This window comes from Desmodus rotundus, chromosome 13 (genome assembly GCF_022682495.2).
Source record: "Desmodus rotundus isolate HL8 chromosome 13, HLdesRot8A.1, whole genome shotgun sequence".
Taxonomy (NCBI): Eukaryota; Metazoa; Chordata; class Mammalia; order Chiroptera; family Phyllostomidae; genus Desmodus; species Desmodus rotundus.
This window is the reverse complement of record NC_071399.1, coordinates 7,397,705-7,412,447: the sequence shown is the minus strand read 5'-3', so window position 1 is coordinate 7,412,447 and position 14,743 is coordinate 7,397,705. Positions and strand designations below refer to the sequence as shown.

Sequence of the window (14,743 nt, the reverse complement as noted above, 5' to 3'; positions counted from 1 at the left end):
TATTTAGAAGGAGAAAAAAATCACAATATATCATAATTTTAAGCTGATAAATACCACAAATATTAGAAAGATTGCATAATGTTTTAATTAAGTGCCTGTCCTATCTCTAATAAAAATTTTTTCCTATTGTTTTTAGGCTACATTTACTCTTTGCCACTTAATAAGACAATGGTCTGGTGTCATTTTTCTACGGAGAGAATAGAAAAACAATTCAGGCTTAATTCAATGTAACTGTTTAATGTGGTTTTCATTACTGATAGTTTAGAAAAGTTTCATTTGGCCTCAAAATGTGTTATCAGTAATGTCATGTAAATTTTGGCATTACTGTCAAATTTGAAAAGACTTTTTAAATTGACTAATAAACTAACCCTAAATGCCCTTTGAATTGATGACATTCATTCATAACTACTTGTTGTGAAGTCCTCGAGTAGAATAGTATGAGTCTATGTTTTTGTCAACACCAGCACTGCATGAACGAGCAAGAATCCTTTCCCGCCATGCTCACCTGACTCAGCGAGCCACTGGGATGAGTAACAGGTGTGGCTTCCCACCCCGATGCACACAGTGTTGGAGAACCACTACAAGCTTGTGCCCCGCAAATATAGGGATTTTGACAGATTCCTCCAAAATATCCACCCAAAATGCCATGGCCAGTTTATAAGTCTTTAGGTTCCATAATCAGGCATCCTGGCAGGAGAGCACTTCTGCTTTGATCCGGCATTTTACAAGGTATGTGATGACAAGAAGAACTTTCTATGGATGTGCTTCTGTTACATACATTTCAAGCATTCTCTCTTCTCTACTAGCGATGTCCTTCTTGAGCAGGACGCCCCAGGTCCAATTCATACCCTCCTGCACTCTGACCCCGGCGTCGTGTTATTAGGTGAGTCAGTGGGTGGGAGGGACATTCGTGGATGGCTGGCAGTAACAGCCACAGACAGTGATGACTTTACATCTCATAAATACACCCAATTAAACTGCAACGAAATGAACCCCCAGCTCAAAGTCTCCTTGGCTGAATCCTCCAAGTGCCAGTCACTCTGGAGCCATCCAACGCCAGGGAAAGGGTGATGGAAAGGAACTTGGAGCAGAAAGAGACAAAGCCTTTACTGATCTACAAGTGTTACATGAACACATGAGCACATAAACCTATGGTCCCCTGTAAGATCTGCGGAGGGGCCCGTGCCAGCAGGGGAGCCTGAAGCCTCAGCCTCACGGGTTTCACAGAAAACACATCAGCAGCCCTACCAGGACCCCAGGCAGGTGGCGCTAGAGGCCCCTCTCTTCACTGGAAATCAAACCGACAGCCACAAGCCAAGTGTCTCTAGGGCGATCACTAGGCAGTGTAATGTGCTACCCTAGACCCACTTGGTAAGGGGAACTATAAAGTTTGAATGAAGATGTAAAAAGATTTAGAATTTCAATATTCTATATTATTATGAATATGATTACCAATTTGGGAACTTACAAAAATTACAAAGAATAGTAATTTTTGCCATCTAAGTAAAGCATATATATCAGTGTCATTTTTTCTCACAATTGTCATCCATTTTTAAAAATTCAACAACTTAAACACTACCCTTTCACCATCTTTCTGGAAAAAAAAGAAAAGAATTAGAACAACAAACCTACGCTGTCCACCCTGGTGTAGTTTTGATTTTTCTTTCATCTCATACTGTTTTGTAGAAAACTCCCCAACTGTGTGTATTTCATTTTCAATTTCTAATCGCCAGCATCCCAAAGCCCAGGGCAGCCATGGTCTTTAATAGAGGGATGCCGCTCACTGTACGTCTAAGTTCTGTGTGAGCAAACAAAGCTTGTCTTTGTCATCATTAATGATCTTGCTTCCCCGTGTACTGAAGAATTAGAACAGAAACAAATAGCTAGTCTTTTGCAGCTTAAAGGAATTAGGATTTCCCTTAGGCCAAATTTCCATTTGAATTGCCTAAAAGTGCATGAAAATCAATGTAGCTCAATAAACAGCACTGTGTTTGAGACTTTGCGAGAAGAAAAATACCTCAAGAGGCTCCACCTTTCGCTCATCACCAGGGTTTTACACAGCAGCACTTAATGCCAACGCAAACATACAGGGGGACACGAAAGTGGGGTTACAGTTGTGGGTATGAGAGAGTTTATTCTCATCTTATTTATTATTTGTCGAATTATTTTCCATATGAACAACTGTGAACCTACTTTTGCCAACCCCTGTATTCAATTCCTGTTAAGTCATATGCATTCTGAGACTAGGTTACAGTTTTTAACAACGAAATGAACATTTCATGAACTATCAGCACCCCAGACACTGTCCGGGTTGCCATTTGCTCATTCATACTTAACCACAAATTAGAAACTCTAACTCACTGAACGCTATTTGCTAGGCACTTTAATAAGTGATTTAGATGGTAGGATTTCATTTGAGTGTAACAGCCCTATGAGACACATAGTAATCATACACGAGGAAACATACGTGGCGAGGTCAGATGACTCACCAAGGTCGCACACTATGTAAATGGTTCGGCAAGAATTCAAATTCCAAAAGCTCTTAAACAGTAGACTATTCTGCTTCAAAACCTCATACGATAGGTATTATTATAGCCATTTTACTTTGGAAAAAAGCCAACTGCCGTTAAAAACAGTTAAGATACAAATTATAGTGAATAAATCACAGAACTGAAACATATCTTTTTTTTTATCTCAAAGCCCATGCTTCCCTCCCTATTATGTTACACTACCTTTCACAAGAAGTCGTATTCAAACATCACAGGTGAGATGATCAATACTTGCTTTATGGATAAAGAAATGAATAAATTATCAAACGAAAAGTAACTGAGGCATGCAAATGCCACAGGAAAAATAAAAATAAAAGTTGAAGGGAACTGAGAATAACAAGGGAACCCCATGCTTAAAGCTAGTAATTTTCTAAGTAAAGCAGAAGTCATCAATAAATTCAAAAAATTACCAGAGACCTCGAGGGGTCCTTCAGGCAGGGACACTACTCAAGAGAACTAACGGATGGAAAGAATTTAACAAACACTCCCCTTCTGAAAACACTCCACAAACTGACAAAAGAAATAAATGGAACCCATGGTGTTTCACACCTAAGTAATGATGGTATTGCTAAAGCTTATTGGAGTGGAGAGGCAAACACTTCTCTGGGATCTTGATCCAGGATTCCAATGTTTTTCAACCTAAGGGACTTCATTACATCTAAGCAGCATTTAAACAAGTACACCCATTTTCTCCATTTCTGTCTGTGGGGAAATGGAAAATGCCAATCAGCCTCCAGAGGACGATTTCTTCTTCAAAAGAGATGTGAGCTCTGTTCATCCCTAATCATCTTTCCTGGTACATAGGTAACAATCCAATGTCTACCCCTCCTCTGCCTTCAGGTTCAAAATTTGTCACTTAGGATGTATCACTGCCCCGGAAGTTTAGTTAGCAGTTTAGTTAAAAACTATGGATTCTGCCTACAAACATCTGTTTAGCAGAGGCCCGCATGACATTCGCATTGCTTCTATGACCTATCAACTCTAGCAACAGGCCAATCAGATAGCAGTTTTCCCCTCTCAGCCAATCAGATAGCAGTTTTCCTCTCTTGGCCAATCAGATAGCAATTTTCCCCTCTTAGCCAATCAGATAGCAATTTTCCCCTCTTAGCCAATCAGATAGCAGTTTTCCCCTCTTTTTTTTCTGAAGGAAGAAGAAAAGAGAGCCAAACCGACTGAGTTGTCTTTATAGGGCCATAGTTCTCATTCCAGTTCAATACATTGATAGTGAACTTACTGAGTTAGGCCAAGACAAGTATCACCCAGTTCACGTATTTGACCCTGAAGTACATCAACTCTCTCACTGCAGAACTGTTTAAGCCCTTAAAATATAGACACAGACATACACTACTCCAATTGTGTCAACTATTATTTATAAACCACTTAATTATATTAAATATTTTTTTAACTTGCTTCTGGATCCTCTAAATATTTTTACATATTTCCTGTTCATGACAAACAAATGATAATCATTTGACCCATTTATGGGAAGGTCACATACAAAGGATGACGTTACGTGGTAGTTGAGCGTCTGTGACAGTGCCAGCACTATTAAACATGTCAGCAATAATTGCTGGTGCTTATCTGATGTGGTTCAATCCTGTCACTTTTCTTTATTTATGAAAGGGTCCAACAATCATGAATGCCTTATGAGGAGGAACGGAGAGATATTTATTTTAGTTTTAATAGTGCTGAAAGTAGGTTTCCCTGTGTTTCATCTTCCATCTGCAAACATCACTAGCTAAAGTTGGACCCAGGAAAAGGAAAAAATGTGGGACAATGAACCTGTGGATGAACAAGTCTCATTCCCTGAACACGTGACTCACAACGAGAGGAAAATCTGAACACATTAATAAAAATATCGGGATGGAACCCTTTCAGGCAGACAGTGTGTTCAGTGAGAACTCTAAATTCATAACCTATCTTACTATCAACATGCCTATGGTTTTATGAAAGCATGAACAGTTATGAAGACAGTAAGATGACTAATGAAGAGTATTCTTTGCTTTCTACTGGGAACTTCTGTTTGCTTCTAACTGTTTAATTTCTCCTTTATCTCTCTTTCAATTAACCTCGCTGTTTGTATTCAACGAGATGGCACGTAATATGGAAAAAGAAAAAAAATCGTGCTGATTTATGAGTGTTCTTTCATAAAGTGGCAGCTTCTTCAGCCAGATGCCGAAGTGCTGAAATTGAAAGGAGGTGCGCAGTGCGTTAACTCTCTGGAAAGCGGAAACATGCCGTCGTGTCCCGGGTTGTTCAATCAGCGGCTGGCAAAGGCCGCTTTTAAAATGGCCCCATAGGCACCACTGTGGACAGATACAGAGGGAGCGAGGAGACAGGGGAAAACCAATGGGATCTTTGTGTGCCAAAATTTGGAGCAATCGTTCTAACAGTAAAAAAAGAGCAAAACAATGATTTAAAGGCTCTCCAAATCTTTTAAAAGGTTCACTTCTAGGGTTTATTTTTAAATAAAGCAGGCTCGCTCTTTCCACATTGTTACTTATATGGGGTACAAAAGCCACAAAATAAAATGCAACAGTAGAAATGGAATTAATAACTAACTGCAGCAAGATATGTTAAGTCATAAGAAAAGTCCCGTTTGTTGCCAGACAACTGAAAAGTTGTTCAAGATCAGCTCAGCGCTGAGAAACTAACCACGTAATATTGCCAAGGTCAATGAGAACAACAGAATGATTTAATAACTGTTGGTTGGCAAGTTAAAACTGCCTGTGAACTTTATAGTACACTTCCTGGTTTTCTAAACTAGATACACATGTGTTTGTTGTACTTCCTAGGATACACGTAGTCAAATATGTAACACTCCACCACCCCCAAGCTAGAACCAGTTCACTTTTGATGGGTATGGAGGTGGTGGGGAGCAGAAGCCTATTCCTGTCCTTCTCCGGGATGTGGGCCTTCTGGGACTTGGCGTGGAGCTGCTCGGTCACAGGGGTATTATTGCTCTGTCCTCTGGGCATCCCCAGAAAGATACACAAAGTGTGCTTGGTTGTCAGTGTTTCTCTGCCTTTCTGGAGTTCACAGAACAGGCAGCCAATGGCCTGCAAAGCCCCCCTTACAGAGGAGAGGAGGGGACGCCACACAAGATCGTGGGCAGGAGTGCCCTGCGGGTGCTGTGCACGTGTGCATGTGCCATCGGCCTCATTAGGACAACACGCTTCCCCGGGTTTAAGCTCACTAGCAGCAAGTGAGACCCTACAGATGCTGCGCAGGTGAGAGGTCACAGGATGAGCCCGACCTTTTGAGGTTTGCAGGGCTGGCATCTGTGAAGCTGGGTGTTCCCTGCCCTGATGAAGCTATTTTGCCCACCTGAAGCCTTTGACACCTGCTTTCCTTTGGAGAGTGTGGCATTTGGGTGGTTGGTTGTGGCTGACAGAGGCCACGTCCCTGAGCAGCCTCAGTAAGAACCGTTATCTCCGAGGCTCCACGGGGCTCCCCCGGGCAGAAACACGGCACAGGAGGTTGTGTGTGGGCTTCTCCCGACACCACCTGCTGGCTCTCATCCCTGTCTGGTACACTAGGGCCAGGAGCACAACCCCCCTGGGTCCCTTAGGGACGGCTAGAGGGTCACCACACGTTGGGGTGACAGTGGGATCCTTGACACAAATGTCGGTAAGATTGGAAGGGGCCTGATGACACTTTACAAAGATACAATCACGCCAAAGATGTAAGTGATTTCAATTTGCCCTTGAAACAGTTCCTGGCTAACCAGCTCCTGTAAGGAAAAGGTGAAGTATATAATACTTACAGACACACTGGAAGAAGAAAACTGTTAAGATACCAAGACTCCCCCCAGAAACTTTATCAAATTTTATCCTACAGACACAAACCAATGTGGAGAAATGCCATGCCCCAAATTATGAAATTTTGTAGGACCATGCCATTTATAACTCATATTATACACTTTCACTGAGGTGAGGCAGAAATACATTACAGTCGACCCCTAAACAAGGCATGGCCCGGGGCCACTGCTTCTAATCCGCATGTAACTCTTGACTCCCTATAAACCTAAGTTGTCCCTCTGTATCTATGGAGGACTGGCTCCCGGACTCCCCATGGACACCGAACTCCTCAGAGGCTCAGGCCCCTGAGAAAAGCTCTACAGCAGTGCGTACATTTGGCCCTCTGCGTCCGCAGACTGCCCGCTGTGGGTCGAACACGGTGGAGGTACTGTTGGGAAAAAGCCAGTTACCCGCCCAGTTCAAACCTGTGTCGTTCAACGATTGGCACCAAATACCTAGAAAATTCGGTACTATTACAGCGACTAGTGCAAAGCCGTGTGATTCTGGAATCTATAGAAACCCGAGAGGGCAAAGTTAGACTTTTTAAAAATAAAATATATTTTCTTGTTATTCAATGGCAATATAGAACTCTGAGAAGTAATGTCCACGGAAAGCTCATTTATAAGTAAGAAAATAAATCATCTTTATGTCCATCCATTTTTGTGGCCATCACAAAAAACAGTGAATAAAAAATTCCCATACTTCATACCCATGACAATTGTTCTAAAAAGAACTAGGCTGACACTGTAAAATGACAATCTTAAAAAAAATTTCCTGTTTAATAAAAGTGAGTAAAATTAACGAGAAGACATGAGCTGTTCTTTCCTTTTGCAATTTTTCAAAAATTATAAAAATTTAACAATGTTTTGGGAGGACTCTAGTTAATAAAATTATACGGGCTTCAAGCATACAACTCTATGATACGTTGTCTGTATACCGTACAGTGTGTTCACCTCCCAAGGTCGAATCTCCTCCTGCCATCTATTGGACTCCCTTTACCTTCTACTATCCCCCGCTCCCCCACCTCTGGTAACCACCATGCTGTGGTCTGTGTCTGTGAGTGTGTGTGTGAGCGTGTTCCTCCTTTGTTGCTTTTCCAAGTAGAAAACCAGCCAACACCGCGCTCTTGCACGGCACGGGAGGGGTGGGGAGCCGCCGGCCTACCGATGGTGCAGTGCTCTCCGTTCCAGCCCTGGCTGCATTCGCACTTGCCGTCCTTGCAGGTCCCATGCTCCGCGCAGCGGGGGTGGCAGGCTCTCTGGCTGCACGCTGGGCCTGTCCAGCCTTCCTCGCAGCGACAGGTGCCGCCCATGCACACTCCGTGCGAGCCGCAGTCCACGGAGCATATCTCTGCGTTGAGAAAGGGGGCGGGGGCGGTAGAGAAGAGCAGCAGGGAGTGAGAAGGGGCACAGATCCTGCGTGCTACACCCGAAACTCCAGTGTGTGAAGGTGCAAAACACAATCACCAAAAAGAAATCCCAAGTATTTATATACTAAATAAATTTCAGTGACTACTCCTCAGAATATTCAAGTTAGAGGCTCACTTTTTAAAATTCATCATTTAATTGTGTATGCTACTGTGACTGTGCATAAAATACACATGGAAATTTTGTTATAACTTCCCATCTTCTATACATGTATGTATACACACATGTACACAGGCTACTAACAAACAACACATGATTCATAACGAGAGGAAAACACACATACACACATATGTACCCGAGATATCTTTTGGGAGCCAAGAACGCATGCACATGTGTTACTGCATCAAATCAGTATTAACTAATGAATTATTTCACTGTCTACACAGGCATCTAACAATAGTTGGGTTTCACCCCCACAGAAAAAAATTGAAAAAGCATTCTTTCTAATACTAGAGTTTAAAATTTTAAAATATTCCAAAACTTTCATTAAAAAAATCTAGTGTAGTATGCACTTCAGCTTGCTTCTGAAACACAGGCATGCAGTGTACATACGGAAGTCCTGGTTTTCCCATTTGTAAATTTGCACTGTTGGCAGACACAAGTTGCTTAGCAAAACCACAGTGGAGAACCAGGTTAATCGATGTAACTACTGACTGTGTCATTTGAAAAGCAAGCTTTTCATTTACTAGAATTACTGAATTCTAGTAGCGGCGTAAGTGACCCAAGGACTTTAAAACCTATAGGTTAGGTCTTGAAAAAGAATTCAGGTGTCAGGAGTAATTTTTTTTCTTAAAAAGCTTTCTTTTACTAGATCCAATTGAGGGAGAGTCAAAGAGAGACAAGTTATAAGGTTATTTCATTTTTTACTCTCTAAATTTAAGGTTAAATAAAATTATTGCTTTTTTCTAAGGTTGCAAGACTATTGTTTAGTTTGGGTTTTCTTGCAACAAAAATGCCAAACATTAAAACCCTGAAGTCATTTCGAACAAACAGAACATGGACTGTAGCCTTACTTTTAAATTAAAAAAATGGTAACTGGTTATGTAGTCACGTGCTCCTATTTTCCCCACTCTTTGCCCAAATAACATTTCTCAGACGCCATCCTTCTCTGTCTCAAAGTGCTGCAGAATTTTAAGCGCCCCGTCAAGGTGCCGTGAGAGTTGTAACGTTTCTCGTAAACAACAGCCAGGACTATTAACTGGAGGAGAGTAGTGCGTGTTTTTCATGCCCCGTTTTCTATCTCGTTTGAATTAAATTTTTGATTAAGAGATCTAAGATGGTTTGATTAACTTCAGAGGAACAGAACGTCAGCTGGGCTCCAGAAGAGGGAGGTTTCTTTCTGAGGCACCCTTTTTACGCACGCGAATCAATTTTCCATTAGGGTGAAGGTGTTTATCAGCGTTCAGCACACTAGCTTTGAGCAAGGTGCGTCGAGCTTTGTAATGAACTTATTAATTAGAGTTAATTTAATTGAAGTGTAATTGAAGGGCTAATTAATGGGCAAACTGCTGATGAAGATAGAGGGAAGTTCTATTGCTTTCAAACCTACAAACTTTCTGCGGGAAGTAATTCATTTCTTCTCTTTCAGCAGCTTAACCAAATGTTTCTTTGGGTGTAAAATCTGCTCTCTTATTGAATTTAGATATCTGGAGGTCATCGCCTCACCACCAGAAGAGGCAGCTGGCAAAGTGCTTCGCTCTAGGATTCAGTAAAGAACTCAGAATTATACTGCTACTGAACTTTAAGTCGCACATGTAAATGAGCAGTGTCTTTGTAGCTGTAAATGAGAACTGTGCAATGTGTAGATAAATTTGAGGCACCTGAATCCAGATACTTTCTCAGGGTGTGTGCATGCACATTTGAGATTGTTAGTAATAATTCTAAGTAAGTTTTCTGTCTTTTTTGCAGCTAATAGCCAAGTTTATTCAGTGCTTATATTCCTCCAAAGAAGAGTACTATACATTATTGAGAGTTAAGTTTCTGCTTTGCCCTGGAGATAAAAGACAAATAGGATGAAGCCGTTTTGTATATAGGTAATGAGATTTCCCAATAGAAAAAAATTACATCGGCATAAAAATTAGCCTAAATATATAAAATAATGATACATGATTGTGGCAGCCAAATTAGTATTTTAATTAACATTTATATCTTCTTTGCTATTCATAGCAATATCACTATAAAGAAGACTGAACTGTCTTTTAGTTACTTAATGTAAGTTACAAACTATCCTTTATAAAATAATTCAGGTAATGTTAAATCACTTTATATGAAACAAAAAAGGGGCTATTTTGCTACTCCTTTCTTACTTGTATAATTGTCAGAAACAAATTAGAAAGATAATCTTTCTAACAAGTGTTACTTGATAACTAGGATTATTGAGTGTATTTTGTAGCCGGAGGCAGAAAGGACTTGGAACTAAGTGCTTTGCTATGCAAGTGATTATGTCTATGAACTTTAAGTGGCTATCTTTGTGGGATACATTTTTAGTATAAAAGCTGAAAATGTAAATAGAAACTCAATGGAAATAACTAAATTTTGATTTAGCCAATTTTGATTCTTGTAATTATAGAATATATTTTGAAGAAAGGAGGACAAAACAAGTTAATGTGTTATTTAAAATAATGCTGTGCCCCTATGCTTGATGAGGGTCGGTTGGTGATGATTTCCAGACCCTTTAGTGAGACCTTCGAGGGTGTCTACAACCCAGCCCCCAACTGGGGTTTTTACTCTTATTTTCCCTGGATGTTATTTGCTTAGCAGTCATGCACTTCCTATTCAAGTTTCTCTTTTATTTGTGCTTCTCCTCCTCCTCCACTTTTCCTTTTCTTCCTTCTCCTTCTTCCCCCTTGTTTTTTGTTATTTACTTTTGCTCAGGTGGTCTAAGCATCCAGCAGAACTCTCATCCTCTGTTTCTCCCTCACCGCCATCACAAACGTCTGCACAGCGGTCCCCCAGCACTCTTCTCACCCTATCAGTGGGGGCGCATCTTTACTGTTAGCAAATTCTCCCTGATCTAAAGTCCAGGGGTGTCCAACCTTTCGGCATCTCTGCGCCACACTGGAAGAAGAAGAGTTGTCTTGGGCCACACATTGAATACATTGTGACACGTAATCACTCACACAAAAATCTCATAATGTTTTAAGTAAATTTACGATTTTGTGTTGGGCCACATTCGCAGCCATCCTGGGCTGCAGGTGGCCTGTGGGCCGCAGGTTGGACACCAAACTGCATTCCCCATATTTGGGCCTGGACTAATTTTTGCCTCCAACTACATGGCCTTCACTGTCCCATGTGTATAGATATTCTCACTGTTGGGTCTTTGCTAATAGTAGTAGTGGTGCTGGGAGCTATAGTTAGATTATACCACAAGCTAAGCACTGTACTAAGTACTTAATATGGCACTAATTCAAGTGGTTTCCACAGCATCTCTGACAAATACCTTATCATTAAATCCATTTTATAGGTGAGTAATCTGAAGCATATATTAATTTGCCTGAGGTTACTATAAAGATTGGATATGAATCCAAGTATCTGATTTTAGAATTCAAGCTCTCGAGTACTTTCCAATATTCTTCCTGAGTCAAAAAATATTCTTCTCCACCCCTATACTTCTTCGATCTTTAAAAGAAGGCAGAAATGTTAATAAAAGTCTCTTTGAGAACTTACTTAAAAAAAATTAATCTATTGTATTTGCCCCCCATTCCTATTTAGTCTTTGAGAACTTTCCATATGCCCCAAGGCAGGATCCTTCCCCTGGATGTTGACTGAATGTAGCATATTTTTCCATGTAAAACTCAATAAAATGTTAAACTGGAAGGTACTGGTTTCTAAGCATTTCATGTGTGTTCATCTTATCTGCCCAATTCCACTGCAATTTTCTTGTGTAGAACAGCCTCTTTTCAAACTGTGTGGCTCATGAGTGGGCCATGAATTTAACTCATGGGTTGCAAACAGAATTAAAAAGAAAAGAATAGAATAGAATAGACCTGTGAAAGAGTGTCAGTGTTGGTCACTTTGGACAGCTCTTGTTTCAGTTACGTATGTGCACGAATATGTAGATTAGGTCACAAGTAAAAATGTATTTAAGATGACAGTCGGTCATCAGGTCAAACACGTGAAAGCCACTCTTCCAGGAGTCAGGAATGACGTTGTTCATTTGTCCCTGTAGGCCCGTCACAGAGGCCACGCCCGTAGCTGGTGCTCAGTAACACCCCGACTGAGTACAGTTACCACCTGCATTTCTCTTATGATCATATTACAAGCACACCTCATTTTATTGTGCTTCACGGGTGTTGCATTCTTTATAAGCTGAAGGCAAGATCTTCCACCAGCAAAAAGATTACAACTCACTTTATTGCGGGGGCCTGGAACCGAACCCGCAATATCCCTGAGATATGCCTGCATGATAATTAAACATTCAGTGCCGAACCACTATTTACATCTCTTGTCTGTATCTGTAGATTGTTGACTGTGACCATGTTTAGCCTAATGTTGTGCAATAATTTTTAAAAGCATCTTCTCTGCCATGAGGTAATGTGCTTAGACGCCCAAGCCCTACACAGGCTGTGAGAGTTGAGGAGACAGAGCGCTTTACAGAAATGAGAGATTATTCTTCACAGTGACACTAAAGAAGACATTTTAATGACAAATTGATTAAGCCTGTTTCTTTCCTTTTTAGAAGGAAATTTCATTATTCTTTAATATTTATTTCTATAAACAATCACTTATTTTTAATCCTCACTTGAGGATATGCTTATTGATTTTAGAGAGAGGGGAAAGGAGGGAGAGAAACATGGATGTGAAAGAGAAACATCGGGTGGTTGCCTCTTGCACGCCCCAAACCAGGGAACGAACGCGAAACCCAGGCATATGTCCCGACCTGGAATCGAACCTGTGACCTTTCAGTCTACGAGATGATGCTCCAATCAGCTGAGCCATACCAGCCAGGGATAAACAATCACTTTAATAAAATCCATATTACATTTAAAGGGTATTTTAAACGTTGCATCCTAATCTTCAGCTAAACAATGTTGGGCACTCAATTGCACCACGCTCATGAACCTCACCATTTGAGCAGTCTGGGCCAGTCCAATTAGGGTCGCAGGTGCAGGAGCCGCTTTCTTGAAGGTACGTCCCATGGCCAGAGCACTGGTCTGGACACATGGTCTTCAGGATTTCACAGTTGCTGCCGCCCCAGCCTGGGCTGCAGTGACATTCTCCGTGGATGCACACACCGTGGTTAGAACAGCCGGGGTCCAGACAGTCAGCTGGGGGAAAGAGCAGAGGGCCATCTCACGATTAAATCCTGGAGATGCCATTCACAGTACACGCAGAATAAAGAATGAAATCCCCACCTCGTTTATAGAAACAGGTTGGATCCTGAAATATATACCTAGCAATTTCAAGACCTTGTTTCTGAAAAATGCAAAGTGTTATGCAATAAAGCATTAAGAATCACGCCATGTAGGTAACTGAGATGCTTGAGAGGATCTGTAGTTTTCATAAATTAATTACACATGCATGCTCTCGAGATTTCAGACCCCAGCTCTCTGTTCTGCCTACCCGGAGAGTAACAAATATTGGCTTTTCTATAACAGAACTGGATTGGCTGACCTACCCCTCAACCACGGAGCGTGGACAGCTGTGTGGGACCCTCAGACTGTTTGAGAAATGAATGAGTTGCATACTCTCTATCTTTCTTAATTCACTTTAATGTGCTTTAGATGACGAGATTTAATTTAGCAATTGGACTCAATAAAACTTTACACTCGTAGGGTCAGTGGCCTGAAAATTTAATTCCAGGGACTTAATTGTATTACTTTGTGTGTGCGGATCAATAAAATCAATTTGGCTGAAGAACCGATACGGTGTTTTTCTGCTTTTAGAAAAAAACAATTCTACTGCATTTCACAGTGTAGCATCCCGACTATGGCCACTACAGACAGAAGGAACAAACCCGGGATGTTGTTCTTCTTCACTAGTTATTGTGTTCAATAGTCTGTCTTTCTCGAGATGCCAAAAATGCCTGATTTAAAAGCTGGCATCAATACGAAGATCTGTTAAAAAAAAAAACAAAATCCTCCCAAAACAGTCTACTGCTGGTTTGAAGATGCAAATGTTTGCTTACTTTCTCAAAGGAAAAAAAACAAAAAAGAATTATTCACACGACTGAGAAAGAGCAAAGGGGCCTGGCTCTTTAGTGTTCGTTCTTTATATTACTTCACATGCTAATAAAACAATGTATCCACAAGCATGGAAATCAAAACGACTTTCATAAGGAGGCAAATAAAAGATGGGTCTGCCGCACGGAAGATTACGACTTTAATCTGTTTCTTTTTGCGAAGATGACAATAGACTTCTGTAAACACTGTCATGTTTACCTTCTTCACAGTTCTCTCCTTTGTACCCTGAGTTGCAAGCACAAGAGCCCATGATGCAAATCCCCCGGCCCCCGCACTGCGGGTCGATGCACTGCGTGGTCGGCACGTCGCACTCCGTGCCCTTCCAGCCGCTGAAGCACAGGCAGCGCCCCTTGGAGTACTGCCCGTTGCCGCTGCACAGGACCGGACAGGCTGCTGTGAAACAAAACACAACACCGCCATCAGCAGCTGCATCTTTTGAAAGAAAAGCCAGCGCCGGGGCGAGCCGTCTGTCTGCCAGTTCCCCCCTTTCTCTCCTGTCTTGGTCCTCTCCTGAATTACTCGCGTTTCAGTGGCTTATTTATCTTGGCTTAAGGAAAAACAATTGGACTCGCATACCTCTTGAACAATCTGGACCCAGAAATCCCGGGAAACAATGGCAAGTTCCAGAAACACACTCTCCATTTCCATGGCAATTCCGGGGGCACTCCACCACAGACTCTGAAGCAAAGAGAAAGGACAAACGCTTATTGTGTCGCCTGTCTCTGGCCCAAGGTCAACCCCAAGGTCAACGGTGGCCCTTTGATCATTGTGGATACATGTTGAGG

General features: G+C 41.5%; 1 protein-coding gene across 7 annotated transcripts in view; it reads right to left on the bottom strand.

Moving 5' to 3' along the window:
- TENM3 (teneurin transmembrane protein 3) overlaps window positions 1-14,743 on the bottom strand; it is a 620,275-nt gene that overhangs the window by 88,938 nt on the left and 516,594 nt on the right. For all 7 annotated transcript variants that reach the window (XM_053916510.1, XM_053916509.2, XM_053916511.1 and 4 more), the window contains 4 exons: window positions 14,535-14,636; window positions 14,157-14,351; window positions 12,843-13,043; window positions 7,514-7,699 (listed from right to left, as the gene is read on the bottom strand). In XM_053916510.1, coding sequence (XP_053772485.1) covers window positions 7,514-7,699; window positions 12,843-13,043; window positions 14,157-14,351; window positions 14,535-14,636 — 684 coding nt within the window. The remainder of the gene's footprint in view (window positions 1-7,513; window positions 7,700-12,842; window positions 13,044-14,156; window positions 14,352-14,534; window positions 14,637-14,743) is intronic.